This window comes from Myxocyprinus asiaticus, chromosome 1 (assembly GCF_019703515.2).
Source record: "Myxocyprinus asiaticus isolate MX2 ecotype Aquarium Trade chromosome 1, UBuf_Myxa_2, whole genome shotgun sequence".
In the NCBI taxonomy this organism is placed as follows: Eukaryota; Metazoa; Chordata; class Actinopteri; order Cypriniformes; family Catostomidae; genus Myxocyprinus; species Myxocyprinus asiaticus.
Window position 1 is genome coordinate 53,283,795 of NC_059344.1, and position 24,067 is coordinate 53,307,861.

General features: G+C 37.7%; 1 protein-coding gene across 1 annotated transcript in view; it reads left to right on the forward strand.

Moving 5' to 3' along the window:
• The window catches only part of LOC127441263 (pyruvate carboxylase, mitochondrial-like), a 235,469-nt gene extending 221,435 nt beyond the window's left edge, over positions 1-14,034 (forward strand). Inside the window, exons 19-21 of the mRNA XM_051698466.1 lie at positions 5,527-5,775; positions 11,060-11,200; positions 13,068-14,034. Of these exons, the coding sequence (XP_051554426.1) occupies positions 5,527-5,775; positions 11,060-11,200; positions 13,068-13,319 (642 nt within the window). The 3' untranslated portion in view covers positions 13,320-14,034. The remainder of the gene's footprint in view (positions 1-5,526; positions 5,776-11,059; positions 11,201-13,067) is intronic.
• The last annotated feature ends 10,033 nt before the right edge of the window (positions 14,035-24,067 follow it).

Below are 24,067 nucleotides of genomic sequence, written 5' to 3' on the forward strand. Positions count from 1 at the left end.
TGCAAGTTTATGTACTTTATGTACTAGTTCCACCACGTGTAGTGTTGTATAAATTTGAGACTGTCACACCGTGTCCTGACTCCTGGTAATCACATAAACACTTATGGTACATAAAACATGACAAGGTTAACAATCAACAAATATATAATTTTATTAGAGAAACAAACTCATTCTGACATCACAAAACAAGTTCGCTACCATGAAAACAAAATCTACAACAACAATGTAAATAAACCCATGCAAATGGTCAAACAACACAACCATTATATTCATGCCCCAGGTATTTGAAGAACACAGAAAGACATGAGCTTGGAGAAGTTTCTGCAGTGCAACCTTGAAGCCAAAGTGACTCTCTTTTAAAACGTGGCTCTATCTCTGCCAATCAGCTCATCCAGATAAACTCAGATAGCCAGACATTCTGCATTTCAAACCACTGCACAAACACTGATAAGAGTGGGCAATCTTTTCCTACAGGTGCGCGCGCACACACACACACACACACACACATATGTTGACATGCACAAACACATGCAAACAGAAGGAAAAAAATATGTGCACAGTCTTACTGATGTGATCAAAACATGTCATGCCCCATCACATCAAGCAGTCTTTGCATTGGTTGCCATTTCTTACACACTTATAAAATGGTAATATATTATACTCAAAAGTTAATCTGTTAATTGTTTAAGAAAACATAATATGTGCTTTTATAGATATGCGTTTTGTCTACAAAGTCAGTTAACAGCAAAAAAAAAATAAAAAATACCCTTTTCTTACCTCCCTTATACATATGCTGCTTAATGATGTTAGCAGACACTTCAATTAAACATTCCCGCGGTCTCAGTCCTAAAGGCAATTAAGCACTCTATCTTTAGAAACCCTTCTTTTCACACACACTCACATACACACACATATTCCTGGCTTAGAAATGGCCTCAAAACATGTCAAATTAATGAAGAGTGACTGAATGAAGCGTGAAGCATCTTTGAACTGCAGCTACTGTGACTAATAGAATTGGTGAGCCCTCTTTTGTGTCTCATGCCTCCGCCAAGGGAAAAGCCTTTAAACCCTTTACCGGCGATCCTCAGGGAGCTCCGCCATACATTAATCAGCATGTTTTATGTATTATTTAAAACGCATTAACGGGGTTGAATGTGCTAATAACTGGCTCGTTTAAAGCAGAGAAACTTCCGCAATTTGTAGAGGGGCGATCATGGTTGGGTGTGTCACACTGAGTTAAAAAACAGTGGAGAAGTCTGGAGAAATTTGGCACTACACGTTAATGTCATGAGAAGCTCACAAGACACGATTGTACTTTATATAATGTACAATAATTGTTCAGAGTGTGTGTATGTTTAAATTAAGTTCAAAGGCTTTTAGTTTCTGTTTCTCATCTACCAATCATCTACTAGCAGGTTAGTGCAAAAGTGTGGCAGACATGCCAAATGCTGTATCACCTTGTCCTGTGTTAAGGATTAACAACCAAATGGACTCTATACCATCACATTTGAGTTCCTCACCAGTCTAGACTCATCATACTCATCTGAAGTTTTCCGTTTGTGGCAGATGAGTGATTGATTGATGGATTGACTGAGACAGGGGTTCAGAGGTGCAATTGGCACGCTGCTTTCAGTTCCTTTTAAATCTCCCTGGCTCTCAGATCATTACTGTCACAGACCATAGGCTCAGTCCTAAAGCCCTAAATGTACACTTCCTCTACAGCTATCTGTCAGGATTTTAGTTTAAAGAGAATTTACAATGGGCTGAAAGGATCAGGGTGGTTCAAGGACAGGTCAGTAACAATAGGGAGGAGGATAGTCCAACACATGCACACATGCTCATTGATTTTTGTGCAGATACAAATACACACACCTGCCTTAGGTAAATAGCTGCTGTATTTTTTCTTCACATTGCTCTTAATGATCTGACACTTGCTGCGTAAACCTGCTCAAAATTTGAACAATTATGCTGCTCCCATGGAGGAACAACCACAGAAAGATACAGTATGTTCAGGTCACAGAGCGAAAATCTTGAGTCTGTTTTATGGCTGCATGGGTTCCCATTACAATCCACTGCTTTATTGTCTTCTCTTCAGTGGATCCTTCTGAGGAAAGCAATGGACCGTCATGCCTGACGAATTTGATTTGGGCTAGTGAAATGAGTCTCTTTGTTAGCTAAAGTGCATGAGAGCACTCGCAAACAGATGGAGAGCCAAAAAACTCCTGGTGGGTTTTAAGACATATAATTAAATGCAAGCACTTTATGCCCATTTCGATGAAAATGTTCAAGAGATTTTGTAGAAATGTCTCTTAAAGTAGAAATCAGGGGGTTATAAATATAGATTGTGTATTAACTGACATATTTAGTAAAGCTATTTCTTCACAGAGGACTTAATCAATTTAGAAAGGTTACAAATGCTTTTGATAAGTCACTCAAGTCATTTAAGATATCATTAAGAATCACTGGATTTTCATTTTACTGACAGATGTCTGGTGATAAATGGCCACAGAGACTAAAATCTGTCCCATAATAGTTTGGTGGACCTTTTTTTTTTTTTATCCAGGCTTTTATTGGTCTTTCTGGGAGAAAGTTTTAACAAAATGAAATCACCCTGGGCTATATTTTCAGTCTGGCTATAAGTGTACAAAATGACAAACTGCCTAAATTCACACACTTTGATTGGGACAGATGACTGAAAAAAAAAAAAATGATTTGTCTTCTTTCAGTCTTGTCAACAATGTCAAATATTCCCTTTTACCCAGCACAAAAGAACAGTTGTGAGGGAAACAGAAAGTCTCCTAGCAACTTCTCCAGCTTCAGTTGTCTGATATATTAACTACTATTTTTTTTTCAGTTATCAAATTATATAACATGACAAAATTCCATAAACTTCTCAGCAATTTTCTATGCAAACCTCCTGGTAATTCACAGCTGTTTTTGAAGCCTTATACAAAGATGTCTCTCAATGCAGAGAGTGATGGAAGTGTACATGGCAAGAGTCTCTCTCCGTCTTGTGTAAGAGCATAATTGCTCTCATGGTAGTTTATGGTAATGACAGGGTAGATAAGACATTTTTTAGAAAAATAAAAAGTAAGAAACATTTTTAAATTCACAGAATTTCTTTCTAAAGAAAGAAATCTTCAGGTTTATATATCTAATATTACCCTAATAGTTGTTATATAAAAGATACACTGTCAATTTGAAATGAGTTGAAGTAAATATTTTCAAGATAATTTAACATTTCTTTTGCCTTTAGTACAATGAAAATATAAAAGACAATTATTTAATTTTGCAAACAACATGTTGTCATTAAAATATCTTGAAAAGGTATAGCTGCCTTTGTATTTTAGGATGGGTGGTCCCTCGCTAGGGGATTCTCATGTTTGTGGGTCCTTTGCATGAAAAAGTTTGAAAACCCCTGCATTATGTTTTCATACTGGGACTAAATGTCTTTTCCCTGGAACAAGATGTTTGACTTGAATCATAGCCTTGACCTTTAACAATCCTTAAGATGAGGAGCCTGGGTAGCTCAGCGAGTAAAGACGCTGACTATCACCCCTGGAGTCACGAGTTCGAATCCAGGGCGTGCTGAGTGACTCTAGTCAGGTCTCCTAAGCAACCAAATTGGCCCGGTTGCTAGGGAGGGTAGAGTCACATGGGGTAACCTCCTCGTGGTCGCTATAATGTGGTTCGCTCTCGGTGGGGCGTGTGGTGAGTTGTGCTTGGATTCCGGTGTGGATGGTGTGAAGCCTCCACACACGCTATGTCTCTGCGGTAATGCGTTCAACAAGCCACATGATAAGATGTGCGGGTTGACGGTCTCAGATGCGGAGGCAACTGAGATTCGTCCTCTGCCACCCGGATTGAGGCGAGTCACTATGCCACCACGAGGACTTAGAGAATGGGAATTGGGCATTCCAATTTAGGGAGAAAAAAAAAATATCTTAAGATGGTAGCTATGGAAGATTGAAATATAAGCAGACGATTTCATGAGCATTTACAAGACTTATGCAAAAACACCTTATACTGTATAAACCAGACAGGTCTCTGAGACTTTAAGTACCCATGCTACTCTATTGTTTGTCTATCTCCATATGTTAAAACAAACAACCTCTCAGTTTTGAGGTATGAAAATTGTTATGAATCATCAACTTCACAGGACTGAAAGCATGAAGCAATAAAAGGGGGAAACCAAATAAATGCCCCCTGTGGAATATCAACTGATGGAGTGATGAGAAAAAAGAGGGATTAAAAGGAGGGAAGTGCTTGTGTGAGCTTTTGTACCCCATAGCTAGCCTCTTCAACAAGCTTCCATACAAATGCTCAGATGGGGTGACTGAGTCACAAAATTGCAAAAACTAACCTATAGGACACATCAACAAAAGGGAGCACATATGCCCTGAAATTATGACTTCAACTGCTATTAAGTGACAATTTATTCAAAAGGTAGGTGGTTGGGACTGCAGGCAGCCATTTCAACTTAGAATTTTATATGAATAACAAAATGGGTTGCTGAGCCTTTTATGAAATTATGTTCTATTTTTCACTGTCTTTTCCACCAACCCTTTTGTGCAGTCTATTCAACTTGCCCTCGTTAGCCGCCGGGCTGTTTCTCAGTGCAAGTCTAAGGACCATTTTTCAATTTATTTCTTACTGCTGTGAAACAAAAAGGAGAAAATAGTGTCAGTTGACAGTTGTTGCCTTGCCAGCACCCAGAAATCTGCAAGTTCCTACCCATAATGAATCGAGTAATTTTAGTGGCAAATTGATGATGAAGCCTCTTCTTTGCAATTGACCTATTTGTCAAAGTGGTTTTTGCCTTTGTTCATTAACACTGACTCTGACAGCACCAATGATGTATTTAGGGTGTTTAAGCTTGCAAAGTCAGACTCTAGCCAGAGGACAAAGAGTGCATGGTAATTATTTGCTAATTTGTTATAATAGTTTTATGCTATATATCCTAGTAAAAATCTGTGCTGAAAACCCCAGAGTTGCAGAACTGAGTTGACCTATGGGCATAAAGGGATTGTCCTCCCTCATGTTGTTCCAAACCCCTATGACAATCTTTGCTCTGTTGAAAATAAGGGGATATGTTAGGCAGAATGTTAGGGACTTACAGCATCAGTCACCTTCAGTTTTATTATATGGGGAAAAGATGTAATGAATGTAGAAGGTGAACGAGGCTGTCAGTCTCCTTTTGTGTTTCACAGAAGAAAGAAAATCATGCAGGTTTGGATCGACCTGACGGCCAGTAAATTATGACAATTTAAATTTTTGGGTGAACTAACCCATTAAAATTTATTTGGATTACTCTTTAGCTTTCTTGTTCTTAAGATGTTAGAATCTAAAACCTGAATGAGTTTTAATGAGGTGGCCATTTCAGATAAGACAGATTCTCCTCTGTCATTTTTCAGATTTATTAAGAGTTTGTTGAGGTGTACTTGGCTGGATCTTTGATTACTGTATACAGCCACAGTTATGCTCATTATAAGTGTGAAGTTTACACAAGTTTGATGTTTCTTGAAGGTGTTGAAGTCTTTACCACGAATTGAAGGACGTCCAGGGGCTTCACTTCCACCAATGGATTTCAAGGCTCTTGAGTCTGGTCTGCGAACTGCACATGGTAGTGACATCACCCCTGAAGATGTGATGTCGTCAGCCATGTACCCTAAGGTCTTCCAAGAATTCAAAGAGTTCACATCAAGCTTTGGTCCTGTGGACTGCCTTAGTACTCGCCTGTTTCTGGATGGCCCCAAAATCGCAGAGGAGTTTCAGGTTAGTTCCTTTTATATTTAGGCCACATACACACAGCAGCTAAATATGGTTGTCACTCATCTTCTGAGTGCAGAATCCTGTTCGGTACAAATACAGTTTGATTATTTACAAGAGTGACAACTGCATTCTATAGCTGAATTCACTCCTGAAAAATGCAGGTTGTGACAACCGCATTTACAGTAAATCTGTGAACTGAACAACTAGCTGTTAAAGCACAGACGGCACTCTATTTTGGACAGCTCATCTGAGGTGTAGTGCTAGAAAATCACAGAAACAACAGGTTTCTTGAGTCATTTGCAAATTTTTATCTCTCTCCACCATAGTTTCTCCAGCCTCCCCTAGTGTCTATTGGTAGCCTATAGACCATATTTCAATGATGTAAACAATAACTAAGAAATTAGAATGCTACTGACTTTGAAGCATTTCTGGTTATTACTGGATCCTTTAAGTAAGGCTCTGGGTTAACATATTTTCTCAAAGAAATTTAAATGCTTACCTGAAGTGACTTATCCAGACATGTTGTTGATACTGAGCATCTACGCAAGAGATACAATTAAAATGTACCGTAGTTTACCGTAGATGCTCACAATTATTTCCTCAGTGGAAAGATTTGGAATATTGGATCGTCCCTATTATAATCAATGAAGCCGTTCAATAAAGCTGTCTGCCTGACCTGCCGTCAAGGTAAGGATTCCTTTTTTAATTCTAAAAATTATTTTCTCTTTATTCTGCATTAGCTTCCATATTATATTACTCCAGCTACTGTGAGAACTTAGCAGTTCGATACTGCAGAAATTGCTGACTTTTGTGTGGCAGACTGCTTATGTTCCTCATTTATAAGTCGTTTTGTATAAAAGCATCTGCTAAATGACTAAATGTGAATGACTTGCACAGCTTCATTCATTATAATGGGAGCAAACTATAGTCACTTTTAGTGCACTACCTATCAAACTTACAATTAGCCGGAATAAATTTCATTCACCTACCAGAGTAAAGACGTGTGCTACAATTGTTACAAGTTCTCACATGAACTCATTGCACTCATGAACATGCAATAGACATCAAGATTTTTACTGAACAATTATATAAACCTTCCTCTCTGAACATGCCACACAACTGCTTGCCCAGTCACTTGTCATAACTAGACTGGACTACTGTAACGCTCTCATTGCAGGCCTCCCTGCATGTGCAATTAGACTCTTGCAAATGATCCAGAATGCAGCAGCATGTCTGGTCTTTAATGAACCAAAGAGAGCACGTTACGCCACTCCTTGTCTCTCTCCACTGGCTGCCGCTTGATGCACGTATCAAATTCAAGGCTCTGATGCTGGCATACAGAACAGTCACTGGGTCTGCTCCAGCATACCTAAAATCATTTATGCAGAGCTACGTGCCCACTAGAAGCCTGCGGTTGGCTAAGGAACGTCGCCTTGTTGTACCAACACAAAGAGGCACCAAAACATTTCCCGGACTTTCGGCTTCATCATACCACGTTGGTGGAACGACCTTCCCAACTCCATCCGTGAAGCTGACTCACTCTCTGTCTTCAAAAAAACGACTAAAAATACATCATTTCCAGACGTGCTGCTGCATTCTGGATCATTTGCAGGGGTCTAATTGCACCTGCAGGGAGGTGTTATGACAATACCTAGTTATGACAAGTGAATGAACAAGAAGTTATGTGGCATGTTCAGAGAGTAAGGGTCTTATCTTCCTGATATTGTAGAGTGTAAATCTACATGATCTTGTGGTCTTTGAGATGTGGTCTGTGAAATTTAGTTTGTTGTCGATGGTTACCCCTAGATTTCTGACCGTTTTGGAAGGCGTTACTGTAGTTGCACCCAGCTGCACGGTGATGTTGTGTTCAACAGCAGGGTTGGCTGGAAAGACAAGGAGTTCGGTCTTGGCTGGGTTAAGTTGCAGGTGGTGATCCTATCGTATTGTATTTCTTTCAGAAGATTTGGAATATGACGCATGAGTCACACTGACTACTTTTATTGGTACAACAATTAAGATAAAAATCTTTACCATTGTTTTAAAAACATGGACCTGGATGTTCATTAAATTATTTCCTTTTGTGTTTTGCATAAGAAAGATAGCCATATGATCATGCAGAATTTTAATTTTTGGGATACTGCTCCTTTAACGTCTCTGGCCACTAAAATTGCTTTGGTCAAAAATAAGGTTGAACTGATGCCATCCATGTTTCTTGTTCAAAGCAGTGAGGCAATAAAGCATTGCTATGGTTATCACTCTTTCATTGCATTTTCAGGAGTGACTCATTTAAAAACAGTTGTCAACTTCGCAATGTGTACGGTTCCTGAGATATGTAGATGTGCTGCAGAATTACAGCAAACAGCAGTTCGTTCAGTTTCAATTCAATCTATCACTGATGTTTAGAACCAAAAATTTCACAATTTACTTTAATGACGTGGCCAGAGGTGAACAGTAACGAAATACATTTACTTGAGTACTGTACTTAATTACACTTTTTGAATATCTGTACTTTACTTGAGTATTATTTTTCTGGAAACTTGACTTTAACTTCACTACATTTGAAAGACAAATATCGTACTTTTCACTCCACTACATTTCTATCAAGGTCCTCGAGTAGAAAGTCATTACTATGTAGCAGCTTTGAAAATCAGTGGATGATTTTTATTTCTTCTCTAAAATGTGATTGGTTTTTTGCAGGTGACAGACAGCCTATCAATAATCACTCTTGTAGGGTCACGTGTCGTGAAATTAAATGATTTCCCAGCATTTTTTGAACACTGATCAGTTGGCAAAATGGAAGACGGCGGTTCCTTGGCGCAGTGCGGGCACCCATGGCCATACTTAGAAAATATGTTCCAGTTTTCTGAAAATGTTAAAGATTTGTTTCGTTTTAAATATTTGCTTTGTTTGCCTAAAATGAACCATATCACAGCCTTCAAAAACTCGCCGTCCAACCTGCAGAAGCATATTGAGGTATGTAAACTTTTAATTTCTTGTGAAAGCTTGAAATTATCTGTGCTTTAGAGCTAAAGTTTCAGTATGAAGTATGGTCGGTCAAATGATTTTTTATGGATTTGCCCACCAAGTTGCCATAGCCTCGTGGATACACTGCTAACGCATAGGTAAGGTTCGACAATGACGTTAGTTAGCATGCAAAAGCGTGAATTCAAATGTAAATGAGCTTAAGAGTTAAATAAGTTAATATCTTGTAACTTTTATAGTTTTTGTTGTTGTTGTTGTTGTTGTTGTTGTTACCTTGCATAATTACTATAGTTGTGTAGAGCTGCATGATTAAATCATAAAAAGATTGCGATCTCGATTCAAACACCCACACGATCTCTTTTCTAAATGATAACGATTCGCCTGTCTATAAACACTGATGTCTACGATCAAAATAGGGCAAACACCATTTGAAAGTAACTTGATGCTTGAAATAATTATTGTACCGATTACATTGTTTACAAGTATACAAGTGACTGTTAAAAAAATGTATTTGTCATTGAATCATTCATTCAAGAGATTCGTTCAAAAATGCTGATTCATCCAGTTATGAAACAAGTGAAGTATTTGAGTGAGTCATTGAATCATTCAAACAGATTTTTTTTAAAGAATTCATTCAAATCAATTAAACATTTTTAAATAGACTGCAGCAATTAATATTTTGTCAGAACCTCTAGTAAATTCCATGTTATTTTCTTTAGTTGGCGTTCAGAATCGTGGGAGAATCGTGATCTTTATTTGAAACAAAAACTGTGTGATTCTCAGTTTATCCAGAATCTAGTCAGTGTATTCAGTAGGTTGCTTCAGAGGCATAAGGTATTGTAAGTATTACATACAACAGTGCAACAATAATAAAACAATGCGTTGACATAAAAAAGGACATTTTCTTTTGATATTTAAGTACTTTTAAAACTAAGTACTTCAGTACTTTTACTTAAGTAAAAATCTGTCTTTATAACTTTCACTTGTAATGGAGTAATATTTGACCAGTAGTATCTGTACTTTCACTCAAGTAATGGAGTTGTGTACTTTGTCCACCTCTGGATGTGGCCTATCTGTTTTTATCACTTATTTCACTGTGCTTCATTTCTAATCATGCAGATGTATGCTAAATGGATTTCACCCAGTTAAATTTGTAACACCATGGAATTTGACCTTCTAAGCTTTAGCCAAGAGCCTGACTGCTCACTCACCAGGAGGTTTCCAAAATGTCCTCAGCTGGCCTCCAATTTTAAAAAGTTTAGTAAACCGGCTTTTATGCGTCACTGGTTGTAAAATTGATTAGCATAGTAAGATTGAATACTATGCCTCTGTTGTGTTCAGATTCCAAATATATTGCTATGGACATCAAGGTTCTTTATGTGAGCATAAAAAGATGATTTGAATAAACTTTAAATTATATTTTTACAAATGTAATTTAACTGAGAGCATGACATTTTAAGTTTGCATGCTTGTAAATTTTTTTGTTTAATCCATGCTAGTTATCATAATTGTGCTACTGCATCTATCTGGCTGAGCCCAGAGGTGCTTCTACGTGTGTTGACTGGAGCTTAGAAGTGTGTTGGCTCCTAAAACCCCATTATGAGTTAAGTGGGTGTTACCTGGCAGGCATGAATCTGTCCTACTGCAGGCTCCGTGAGTGCAAAGGCAGGACTTGCATTGCTGATAACACTCAGAGACAGAGCAATATCAAAAGTGGAAGATAACCTCACTCACCTAAAAAGTCATTTTACTTTAAAAATTAAGCAAACATAAGTTAGATTGAAAAGTTTGCTTGCATCTCTCAATCATCATCTGGCCTGATTTTATTTTAAACCAGGTCTCTCTGTGCCCTTTCGAAATGGACCAAATTTCCCTTGGTTATCATGCTTAATCATAGATTTCTCATGGACTGAAGTTGTTTGGCAGTGTGTTTCTCCACCCAGTAGGGCTGTCCAAATGGGATGTTAGTCGTGGCTGATTAGTGTAGATTAGCATGTGCTATATTAAGCTGTCACCGAGGCGCAAGCAAGCACACACCAAAATAACATCATCTCCACAGCCAAATAGCACGTGGTACAGACCCACAGCCTCCTAGAGATCTGTGCTAATTACTCATCCCTTAATATGCCATTATTCTGCTTAAGTTTTCCTGTCTATTGTGCACGAATGTGTTTTTTGTTTGTTTGTTCATTTCTTTTTCTCAATTATTGCATTTTATTTTTCATACTGTACCTATCTGTTCACTTTATTTTTGAGATGGGTTAATGTCTCTATAATTTTTCATCTCTTGTGTCTCTTCTCACAGGTTGAGTTGGAGAGAGGGAAAACGTTGCATATCAAAGCCTTGGCTTTGGGTGACTTGAACAAGTCTGGTCAGAGAGAGGTGTTTTTTGAACTCAATGGCCAGCTGCGTTCTGTCTTGGTCAAGGATACAGCTGCAATGAAGGTAACCATTGTTTATTTTCCTCTCTAGATTGGTTTGTTTCATCACTGAAGAGCAATTACCTTGACGCAAACAGTACACTCAGTCATTCAGACATGTATTGCGAATGCTCCCTTTACTCTCTTAAGGTGTGGATAATTACTGTCATAAGTTAAAAATGATCTTGCTCATGCTGTCATGGTTGTTTATCACTTAGAGGGAGGCATGTTATAAACATCTTTTAAATTATCAAGTTGAAGAATGCACATTTTTCTAAACAAAATCAATTAAGTGCTGGGTAGGAAATATATGTCTAACACATAGCAGTTGGAACTGTAGCACGCAGTTTATAAAAATATCATTTTTGCAGATTGCAGCATGATTTGACAGAACTGAAGATCTCACATTCTTTGCCCACACTTTTCTAATACATGTCTAATATGATTTGTTAACTATATCAGTGTCTCCTAAATATAAACCTGACAACAACTATTCTCTCTTGTAAACAAACATATTCATCTATCCTATTTGGTGTACCTGTGGTTTTCACAGTATTGATATTATTATTGAATATGATTGTCTTGCTTGCTTGAGACCAAAGCAGTTGCAAAACAATAGGTTTCAATGACAAATATGAGTGATGTCACTTACAGCATATGGTAAATAGAGTGCTCTTTTGGTCTGAGCAAAACTAGCAAGATAAATTCTCTTTGAGATGCCAACATAGGCTGGTTGCATGACATCCCCTCATCCTCGAAAAACATGAACACCATACAACTACAAAATATTACCCAAACTACATTTAATACAGGTTCAGTTGCAACAAGGATAAACATAGTTTTGTGCCTATCGAATTAATAGCTGCCGAGAGCATGAATCCATTGAAATTCAAGAGACATTTGAAAGCCAAATACTCAAACTGTAAACACAAGCCTGTTTGGGATCGGGACAAATCAATTTCAATGTTTGATTTTTGGGACTTTTTAGCTTACTTTTGCATACTTAAAGGGATAGTTCACCCAAAAATGAAAATTGTGATTTTTAAAAAAATATTTCAGCTCTGTAGGTCCATACAATGCAAGTGAATGGGTGCTAAATTCTGATGCTCCAAAAAGCACATAAAGGCATCATAAAAGTAATCCATACAACTCCAGTGTTTTAATCCATATCTTCAGAAGTGATATGATAGGTGTGGTTGAGAAACAGATCAATATTTAAGTACTTTTTTGCTAGAAATTCTTTTCCCTGCCCAGTAGGGGGAGATATGCGTGAAGAATGTGAATCACCAAAAACACAAGAAGAAGAAGAATGTGAAAGTGAAAGTTAAAGTGGAGATTGACTGAGCAGGGAGGAGAATTTATATTAAAAAATGACTTAAATATTGATCTGTTTCTCAACCACACCTATCATATCATTTCTAAAGACATGGATTTAACCACTGGAGTCTTATGGATTACTTTAATGCTGTCTTGTCTGATTTTGTAGTTTCAACATTTTGGCACCCATTCACTTGCATTGTATGCACCAAAAGAGCTAATCTTCATTTGTGTTCACAGATGAAAGAAAGTCATTCAATCTGGGATGGCATGAGGTTGAGTAAATGATGATAGAATTTTCATTTTTGGGTGAACTATTCCTTTAACAATTTTGCTACTGTTTTGGGTTGCTAAATGATGTGCAATCTAAAATCTGAGTCCTGAAGCAAAAATATACTTATAAAGTATAGTAAGTTTCATATTTATGTAAGTTTGTGTGTATGTTAGTAGCATATACCAGAAGATGGCAGGTAGATTGCAAGTAGTCTGTGAGTCTTGAGGGAAAAATTTGAAAAATGTTACAGTTGCCCTCAATCTCCTCTATAACCAACTCATCCAGCTGTCTGCTCCATCAGGAGATGCACTTCCACCCTAAAGCCTTGAAAGATGTTCGGGGACAGGTTGGAGCTCCCATGCCCGGTAAAGTGGTGGAAGTAAAGGTGAAGCAGGGTCAGAAGGTGGAGAAAGGTCAGCCGCTCTGCGTCCTCAGCGCCATGAAAATGGAGACAGTTGTGAACTCACCTCTCTCAGGCATCATATCCAAGGTGTACGTTAAAACAGACAGCAGCTTGGAAGGAGATGATCTTATTCTGGAAATATCTGAGTGAAGTTAAAAGGTAACAGAGGCTAGATGTTGAAGATGAAAGAGAAAGGGAAGGCAGAGCTAAGCATAGCAAAGAACAGGTAGGATTTAATTTGTTTTTACTTTATAAATTAGTGATCTTGTATAAATTGGTGAACTGAAGGTCATTGCTAAAGTTTTTAGATTATTACATTTTCCAAATCTTTGAGTGTCTTACTGAGTTTAAATATTTCAGTTGTTATTTGATTCAAAGAATAGAAGTTTATATGTGAAGTGGTGATAGCCTGTAACCAGAAACTACAGAAGCCGTTATGATTCATTCTTTGGTATTCAGTCTTAGATCTGTTAATACACTGAGGACAGTGTTCGACTCCCACAAGTGTCTTATGAATTTAGACCTATGACTTAAAGCCTCACAGCCACACATGACAGCTATATACAAAGTCTTTTTAGTATTATTGTTTTATAATTGAATAAATAATTTATACAAATTAGCAAGATTCATTATGGATTCTGATGACAATCTGATGAATTTATTTAACAGGGTGTGCCAACGAGTGTGTATGTTTGTGTGTTTGAGATACAGACAATGTTCAGTTTCTGTACAAGGTTTTAAGTGGAACAGCAGTTTCGTATTAATGTTATGTCAGTTGAGCATAAAATCAATTTAAAAAGGTCTAAAATACACTGCCTGGCAAAAAAAAAAAAGTTGCCGTTTTGATTGAAATAATGGTTTTGATCTGGGGTTGCTTCAATTGGTCAGGTCTAGGCTCAGCAACGTTATGCGGCAATAAAATGAAGTCAGCTGAGTATATGAATGTACTGAATGACCAGGTTATCCCATCAATAGATTTTTTTCTTCCCTGATGGCATGGGCATATTCCAGGATGACAATGCCAAAATGTATTGTGCTCAAATTGTGAAAGAGTGGTTCAGGGAGCATGAGGAATCATTTTCACACATGAATTGGCCACCACAGAGTCCTGACCTTAACCCCATTGAAAGTCTTTGGGATGTGCTGGAGAAGACTTTACGGAGTGGTTCGACTCTCCCGTCGTCAATACATGATCTCGGCCAAGAATGAATGCAACTCTGGATTGAAATAAGTGTTGTGATGTTGCATAAGGTTGTCGAAACAATGCCATGACGAATGTGCGCCGTAAACAAAGCTAAAGGCGGTATTAACAGTACTGAGTCAAACCACTCCGGAAAGTCTTCTCCAGCACATCCCAAAGACTTTCAATGGGGTTAAGGTCAGGAATCTGTGGTGGCCAATTCACGTGTGAAAATGATTCCTCATGCTCCCTGAACCACTCTTTCACAATTTGAGCCCGACGAATCTTGGCATTGACATCCTGGAATATGCCCGTTCTGTCAGGGAAGAAAAAATCCATTGATGGGATAACCTGGTCATTCAGCACATTCAGGTAGTCAGCTGACTTCATTTTAATTGACGCATAATGTTGCTGAGCCTAGACCTGACCAATTGAAGCAACCCTAGATCATAACCATCATTTAAATCCAAACTGTGAAATTTTTTTTTTGGCAGTGTATTAATACCAGCATATTTTCTAGTAGATGCACATGTACATTAAAGCAGTGTTGTCATGTTAACGTCATTGCACATCTTGACAAAAAGCAATAAAGCTGAGTAATTCTGCACACATAGGATATTCAAATTGTTAGGTTGTGTCAGTATTTGTTTTAGCATAGCAATGTTGTACGGAAATTTTTCTTTTTCGAAACCACACATTATTTTTGACGAGCTCATTATAAGGAATGTGACTCTAGCTAATGCACTGTGGCAAATGTGTGTGTAATAATAATGCTTTTGAAAGTTAGTGCACAACAAAATCCTTATTAATTTCCTTCCCAATCTCCTCCACTCCCTCCACCCCATCCTCCTTTTTTAATCACTCTAACACCTTATTTGCCCCATGGGAGTGCTCAGGTTCATGCTGCCACTGTAAGTGAAATGCAAGTCATTACACAACCGGTAATGCAGTAGAAAAATCCAGCACGTGTCCAACAGCGAATAGAAATTTCATTTTAAAAATACTCCTTCAAGATGTTTTGTAAATGTAGTGCAATATGTTCACATAGATCCAACCTGAAAGCTCAAACAAGATGCTTTTCTCAATAAGCTGAATGCTTTGTAAATCATTTCCCATGCTTACATTTTATTGTTGTGAAAGATACAGTAATTATAGGTAATTGTTGTTGGACCACTGAGTGTTCAGTCATTTTTTCAATTGTTAAAATATGCTGCACAAGATATTTCATACTTGCGACCTTGAAATAAGCCTTGATAAAGGTTACATGGAGAAACCTCACTGTGACATTTCAAGGTGGATCCAAAATTATATTAGTTTTCACAATCGAAAATCAGGATTTTTGCTATAAAAAAAAACCCATTGCAACCTGGAATGACCAGAGGACAAGGGTGATTGTATATTGAGGTCTTGGATGCATTCAGTCCCACTGATTGAATCTTTAAAACTGGCTCGCTTATCAACGGCTTAGTGAGGATAGACAGAGTAATCTTTCATTATGCCAACATTTCTCAATAGCTTTCATTAAATCATTTGACTTACAAGTGGTTCTTCCACACATTTAGATTATTTTATCAGCATCTGTGTGCATGTTTGAGAGAACGAGAGAGAAAGTGTGTGAATGTGCAGTTCCATTATCTTGCACCCCAAGCCTATGCAAACAGTCTGTGACTGAGCACATGAACGTGTGCTTGAAATAGATTGTGTATGCAAAAGAAAGCTAGAAAACCATGAGTCTATCCACTAGCATACAGACACCCAAATTACCACGATTATCAAAGGACAATTGCAGAATGGACTAGTGTTCTTTGAAGCTGCTTTTTTTTTGCCATGTTCTGGTGTTTCTAAGAGAACATCTGAACTAATAAGAACCTTTTGTGCTGTATCTGGTTTTCATGTGGAACATATCTGTTGAACTAACAAGACTAGAATGAGCACTTTTACAAAGGGAACTTCAAAATATGTTCATTATAACTACTTGCCTATTAAAATATTTTTCTTTGTATTCTTTTGAGCTAATTAATGTTAATTTTGGTGCAGTATTTATAGTAAAACAAAAAATCAATACCTGGGTGGGTACCAATAACATTTAGCAAATATTTTGAATTATAATCAAATTAAGTCATTCAGTTGATGAGACTTTCAGTGGACAGTGTTCATATCGAAGCTGAAAAAGAAAAGCTAAAAATGTTAAAGAATGTTCATTTAGTTTATGTTTGTATCTTTTCCTGACTTTTTCCTAAACTTTTTAAGCTTTGCCTAGATGATTGTGCTTTGTTGTAATCTTTTAGAGAGATCTTTAATAAAGACTGAAAAAATAATAAAAAAAAAAGAAGAAGAAAGAATATAAATGTGTATGTGCATCTTTTTCATGTGAGTCTTCCACTTACACACAAATACACACACACCAGTGGTGGGCCGTGCATTTTAAGTCTAGGCCTTCAGTGTGATTCATGCCATTAAGGAAACACAGTTTCACAATAAGACACACTATGCCTTTGGGCATCATACATTATGTCACAGCTAACTAATAATAGCAATTGACATTTTAAAAACTTGTCCACGCACGAAAGCCAAAACTTGAAACGACACTTAATGCTCAAGCAAGCCTAATTTTAACTGCAGCATGACTGTTTTGTGAAATTAAAATCTCCTGGACAGACATTCAAAAATCATAATTTTTCATATGAATCTACCAAGGAGGTCTATAATACATGGAAAAATCTATCTAATAATATTTGCGATTTAAATATTGCTTGCAATAAATTTCATTTCGTCAGGGTACACGGTTATGCTGCGTTCCATTCAAGTTGGATGTGGGATATTCCTACTTTATATCTCCAACCATAAATGCATTTCATTCCCCGATATTTGGAACTGCAACGCTCCCGTTAGTTTAGCAGGGGTTTGACTCTCATTAGAGATGTCTCTTAGAAACCCAACTGATAAACAATGCTGCAGCGCTAGCATTTGTGCTTCAGGTGTACGATTATCAAAAGAGATTATAATTTACCATGTTTTATACTCCTGTTTCTGCAGGTGTTTGTTAAACAAGCTTTAATATCATGTAATGTGGAAACAAACTCATTTATCGATATTACTTAATAAAGTGAATGTTTATCACTTACTTTGTATATCTCCCTGAGTGTCGACATGTTTGTATGACATCATGCACCTGCATCTCGGTGAAATCGGAGTTGAGAATTTCTGCACGAGCCTACAAGTTGTAATTCTGACTTAAAGATGCATTCCATTGTACTTTTCCTAGTAGGAAGTTGTAAAATCCGACTTCCCGAATTGAATGGAACACAGCACTACTTTTCAAAACTTGATCCGACACTGAATTCTCAAGCAGCCTAATTTACACTTAGCACTTAAAAAGCACTTACCAATTTACTTAAAGTGAAAATCAGTCCTCCTTTCCTGTATAATTAATCAATCGCAGGATCATGCAGAACATCTCCTGTTTTTAAATCCATAAGGATCTCTTTCTCAACGGCAGTAACAGCAGTGATGACAGCCGACTCCTCAGACAGCTTGATCTTTCACTTTTCGCTCTTGAGTTATGTACATCACTTAAAGCGTGATTGCGTCACTCAAGCCCATCTAGAAGGCCTCGACCGGGACATATCCTAAAGATCACACCCACCAAGAACAAATAAATCAATCTGATTGGCTGATGAATCTGACAGTCTGACTTTAGTTGCTCATTCATTTGCACTGTTAAGGGATTCTGAAGAAATTCTGAAGACCTGATGGGGTGGAGCTCAGACTCACACACTGCTTCGGGCATGCGATTTGTGAAACAGTTGTCACACTTTGCTTGTAAGCATCAAGGAATAAATTCTGACTGGATAAACTTTTTGGTTTTCTCTATTTGTTTGTAGATTAATTAAGAGTGGAAAGCGATTAAAAATACATAGGCAAAAAGGTGATTGAGAATGAAAGGTTGAAAAATATTTATTTATTTGGCATGTTAGGCCAGCAGAGAAGGCTTTGCTGGCACTGAGAATTCGCCACTGACACACACACTTTTGTTGAGTGAAACACACTGGGATTCCAATGGTTTGTGATACAGTGCAAGTAAATTTAATGACCTAGTTAAGTATAAGCATGTGGACTGTGTGGATATGCGTGTGTATCTAAAAGTATTTATTTATATAGTGCAATATTCCATAATACAATGTTCTTAAATACGTGACATCAATGAATATACACCGATCAGCCACAACATTAAAACCACCTGCCTAATAGGTCCCCCTCGTGCCACCAAAACAGCACGAACCCGCATCTCAGAATAGCATTCTTAGATGATATTCGTCTCACCACAATTGTGGCCATGTTTCACCCAGATCAAAGTTCAGATATTTTCTACTTTGACCTAATTTACTGCTGAGCATCAAAAAGCTATTTACCAGACAATTTACAAGTCATATCATCATGTGAGTGGTGTCAGCTAAAATAATCAAAACAAGATAAAAAAGAGACTGATCCATAAGTGTACTTGGATACATCAAGATGTACAATACAATGTTGAAGGCATAACATGCCATTCAGAGAAAATGTATGTTCTTTCTGCGATATATCAAAACAAGCCAGGACTTTTATGTGTTATAAGCTCAAATACATGTTACCTTTTTAATTTGCTTTCACAGTCTACTACATACATTACTCATCCTCCTTTTTTGGTGCCTTAAAAATTGCTCTTCCATGAAGCTATCTACAACTCTTTTCATGTGGAGGTCAAAGCGGGACCTGATGCTTGCATTGAGAGGTGTGTTGTAGTGAAAGGGCTTTAGAATAATGACAACATTACAGAATTTGCGCAAAACAACCTTGAATGCATTGATGTGGCTCTCACACTATACACTTGAGTCTGTGTGCTGGCCAGGTCAACCAAGAATTAACCCCTACTGAGTCATTATGTAGAGATTTAAAACGTTCTCACTCATCGACTCTCTTGCATTTTTCCATCATGCTCTCCGTTTCTCTGTCTCTTGCATTCCCCACATTGTGTGTTCTCCTCTATCTTGTTTGGCAACAATATGAAGAGCGAGGAAGGGATGGAGAGCCGTGGGCTGTACAAAGACAAAGAGAGAACAGAGCAGAGGTGAGAGGAGAGAAGGATCAAAGGACGTGAGAAACAGATCTCCTCTGCATGCCACACGCTGCAAAGAATCCAAAGAAAGAGAGACTTTTTTTTCTTTTCCTTCCTTTCAAAGGTTAAGTTCATCTTACCTTTCCTCTTTCTCTCAGACAGCCTGTCTTTCACACATCCCCTCTTGTTATTTTTTCTTCCTTTTTCCAGAGTCTATCTTTTACATTCTCTCAACCTATCATCCATTTGTTTATCATATTGCATTCTCTCTTCCATCTATACAAATGCATACAATTACATTCAGACAAACACTCACACATAAACAATATTTTGTTCCAAAGCAGTGATCATCCTAAAACAAAGCCACACTCAGTTACTGGCATATAGAAGGCAACATAGCCATTACAGACAGCAGTGGAGATGAGAAAACAATACTGCAGAAAATAAACCTACAATCTGAACTCAGGTTCGATCAAAAGCAATGCAAAATTAGTTTGTGCACACAAGAGGGGAAAAAACCTTGATTTATGTGAATGAAGAAAACGCGTTACTGATTACGGAATAGAATTGAGAAAGCAAGAGCAGACAGCATTTGGAGGGAAAGAAGAAGCATGCTCTTTTAATGAGGGAGAAAAGAAACATTATCCTTGAAGAAAAAAATAGGTTGTACCAGCAGAAAAAGGATCAATCAAAATAAAATGACAGAAGGAAGTGTAAATTAGTATAAATTAAGGCAGCAGTATATAAAGAGTTTTTGGTAAATGCTGTTTTAAAAATGATTTGACGTTAAGGTATCACATGCCAACATGGATGGATGGATGGGCTGTCGAGATTAATGTTACTTCACAATGAAGAGTTATAAAGAAAGATAGAGCACTGGAAGTACAAGGGTTTTAAACTTTGCTGGCCTGAAAATCCTTTTGATTTAAAATTTTGAAAAACCTATACATACACGCATATTGACCGAACATTAATATTTAGTGACAGAAATGTATTTTGGGTAAAAATTGTCCACAAAATAAATAAATATCCATTATATGAAAATCATGTGAAGCGTGCATATGCATGCAAACATCACTGGTGGGTCTTTTTCCCTGCACGACCAAAACGTCGCCACTGGTCCCTATTTTAAATGTAACTCCGGTGCCATATTCAACTCATTTCTGAGATTTCCATTACCCAAGGCTGGATTTGAAAATCCTGTCATCATTTACTCATTGCTTTGTCATTTAATTTTTATTTTGCTTGCTGTGGGACACAAAGGAAGTTTTCAGATTTCAGAAAAAAATTTAAAAGCACCATAAAAATTGTCATAAAGTTCCTCTATTCCTGCCATGTATTTTGGATCTTCCGATGCCATGTGATGGCTTTGTGTGAGGAACCAAATTAAATGTAAGTCTTTATTTATTTATCAGAGTTCCCATCTGCCATAAAAGTCAGATCTCAACCTGCACTCATTTAAACAATTTACAGATGTTTTGCCTCCAGATGTGGTTCGTCAGATTTTACATCAGTGATGTCAAAAGACATACACCTTATTCACAGTAGCACCATCGTGGCTGTGAAGGATAGACTTACCGTCTCTTCTATGACATGCACTGTATAAAGCTATCAAAAAGATCACATCTAATTTTCCAAAACTCATGTTGTCTATAGTTTTATGTCTACTAATACAAATGTTTTTTGGAAAGATACATTTTCAATTTTTCATCAGCGGAGTGCTCCAAAACACTTTTAACAACAGTACAACCCATTGAAGACATTGTATGTCTATCCCTCACAGTGCTATCCCTTATAGTGCTTTTTTGTCATAAAAAAAATAAAAACAAAAATGTGATTGCACTTGAATTTGCTTGTTATCTCTCACAGCCTCGTTGTCATTCCCATAAGAGATAGAAGGCACTGCTGTGAATAAGGTCTATGGTGTCTCTCGTGTCTTATGACCAATTATATGTTAATGTTTGTATTTATCTTTTTGAATGAGATGTGACAGCCTTCACAGAGAGGAAGCTTTTCAGCAATTAAAACCTTCAGTTTCACTCTGTTCCTTACACTGAGCTATCGTGTGACTTCGGAGGAGTCATTTGGAATACTTTTATGGTGCTTTTTTGTCTTTTTTTATTATTGTGACTGTACTTGCTTGTTACGTCCTTTATAGTATATTTTTACATAGTAAAATGCAACTATACTTAGGTACTTATAAGTATATAAAACATTGAGGATATTTTATGACACAGAAGCATTCACTGTTTTCCAGTTAATGACATATTAAATGCAAGCAATGTGACATTAGGAAAGCTGTGACCATTGATAATAATACATAATCTGTTCAACATTCCACACTTTGCACTACTTATACTGCAAAATAGCGTAGAATAATGTAAAGTATGTGAAATTGGATGCACCTGTACACTAGGATTCACATCGCTGCTCCTGTGCCCTTTTTTTTTTGTGTGTGTGTGTGTGTGTCTATTTCTATCTCTCTCTTTCTTATCTTATAAATTCAGCCCTTAGGCTGTGGAGTAGCAAGGACAGGTGGTCTGGCAGTAGGAGTCTGTGAGTGTGTTGTGTAGATGACAGGTTGTTTTCTGTCAGTGTATGTGCGCATAGTCACGTGTGAACGTGTGTCATCACAGTGGTGGGTCCTGAGGTTCTCATGGTGTCCTTTCATCACCAGGAATGTTCTTTCATTCTGAGTTTGAATCAATGGCCCCCCTCATGCTGCCACAACAGTGGAGAGGAGAAGGGGACAGAAAGAGAGAGGGTGAGCTGAATGGGGTGAGGAAATGGTTTCCCAAGGAAATTGTTTACTTTTGCAACCCCCCACTGAGCAAACACCAAAGCAATCCTCTTCTGTGTGAACTGTCTGAAACTTTGGGTGGCTCCGGTACAATCCCTAGATGTCATGCACATGTTGATCTCTTTGTCTCAACATTGATGAAGAGAGAGAAGGGAAGCCTTTTGTAAGTCAGAGATGCTTATTTTATTTTCTCTGCCTCCATGCTGATGTGTATAAATAACATTTTCCTCTGGCCCCCTTGTAAAGAGCACGTAGATTTGCTCTTCTCTAAGCACCACACAACACAGCACCACAACCTGTGTGTTCCTGCTCTCTGACTCATATACACACACAAGCACTTATTTATTCATCCGTGAAACTAATGCTCACTAATTCAGTTACATTCTGTCTTGTCGCCAACTGTTTAATATTAGAGTGCTAGACCGTGTGTGGGGGGGTTTATTTGCCATTGGCATGTCTACAACTGATGATATGACGTCTAGAAATGCAGATATAAGATTAACTTTAAAGTCACCCTGCAGATTTTCCTTCTAAACCTGTTTTTGATTGTTATTAAAATAGGAACTTGTCATGTTGGTATGATAAACCTGTATATGGAATGGAAACTGAAATGGAAATTGCATTTTAAATCAGTTGAACTTGTTTGGAATCTGTTTGGTTTATTTTGTTTTAAAGGATGGGTGTATCTTTTCTATCAGAAAACACTATTTAACCACATTTTAATGCAGATCCATCCATCCGTCCATCCATCCATCCATCCATACATCCTGCTTGTCTATAGACTGCAATTGTGTAATAAGTGTTTGATTCTGTTTTACCCTGTATGGGATTCAATATGCATTAACAGGCCTTAAACCTGACGCTGGATTGGATTGTCGAGGCCGGAGGCAGTCTGGTCTGTCTCGCCTGGGTTAGACAGCCAGACAGCCCTTCTGCCCACTCTTTCTCTCTCTCTAACCTCTTCCCTGGCAGTGTTTTCCCCAGAGGCTCTACATGGGTGCTTGGATTGCCAATGAGAGTATGAGCTCTGATTCTTATTTCAGGTGTTGCTTTGAGTGTGCGAGTGTGTTATTACAGAGGATTAGCAGGTGAACTTGTGTGTTTGAGGCTCACAAGTATGTTTGTGTTTAATTACCTTGGGTGTGTGTATGTCTGTGTGTGTGAATTAAACTCAGGGCCATTTGATGGCGTCATTCGGCAATATACCCCTAAATTAATTGTAACGGTGAGACTGCAAAATAAATTACAAATATGATGAATGAGTCAGAACATGGAAAGAATTTCATTAGAGATGAAGCAGGAGAACATGAAGGCAGAGAGTGTAAAATAGAGAGATTGCTGGGGAGAGAGAGAGAGCTTATTGGGAGTCTACCGGGCTGTCATTGAAACGCAAACCTCTGCTCTTTACTCGAGGAGACTTGGTAGAGGACAATTACTGTATATGTTACATACGTGGCAATCACACATTCACTCACACACACCTAAGCTAAGTGAAACGTATCTATGTATAACACCTATCTTTAGCATGCTGCTTAGATAATAATCTCTTTTTTTCTCCCCTCAGATGAAGTTTAATCTAATTTAGTCAATTAGTGTCATCTTGGCTTTGTTAGGGATTTTGTACTACACACAAACACATTTTCACACACATGCACACCCACATTGGATGCTGCATTCAAATGGGTTTTGAACACACAAACACGCATGCTACCGTGACAAATATCACTCAGAATTATAATGCAGACACTGAACTGAATACTAGTACCTCACATATTGTGTTACAAGCTTTAAAATGTTATAAGCTTTAATGTCATCTAAATGTT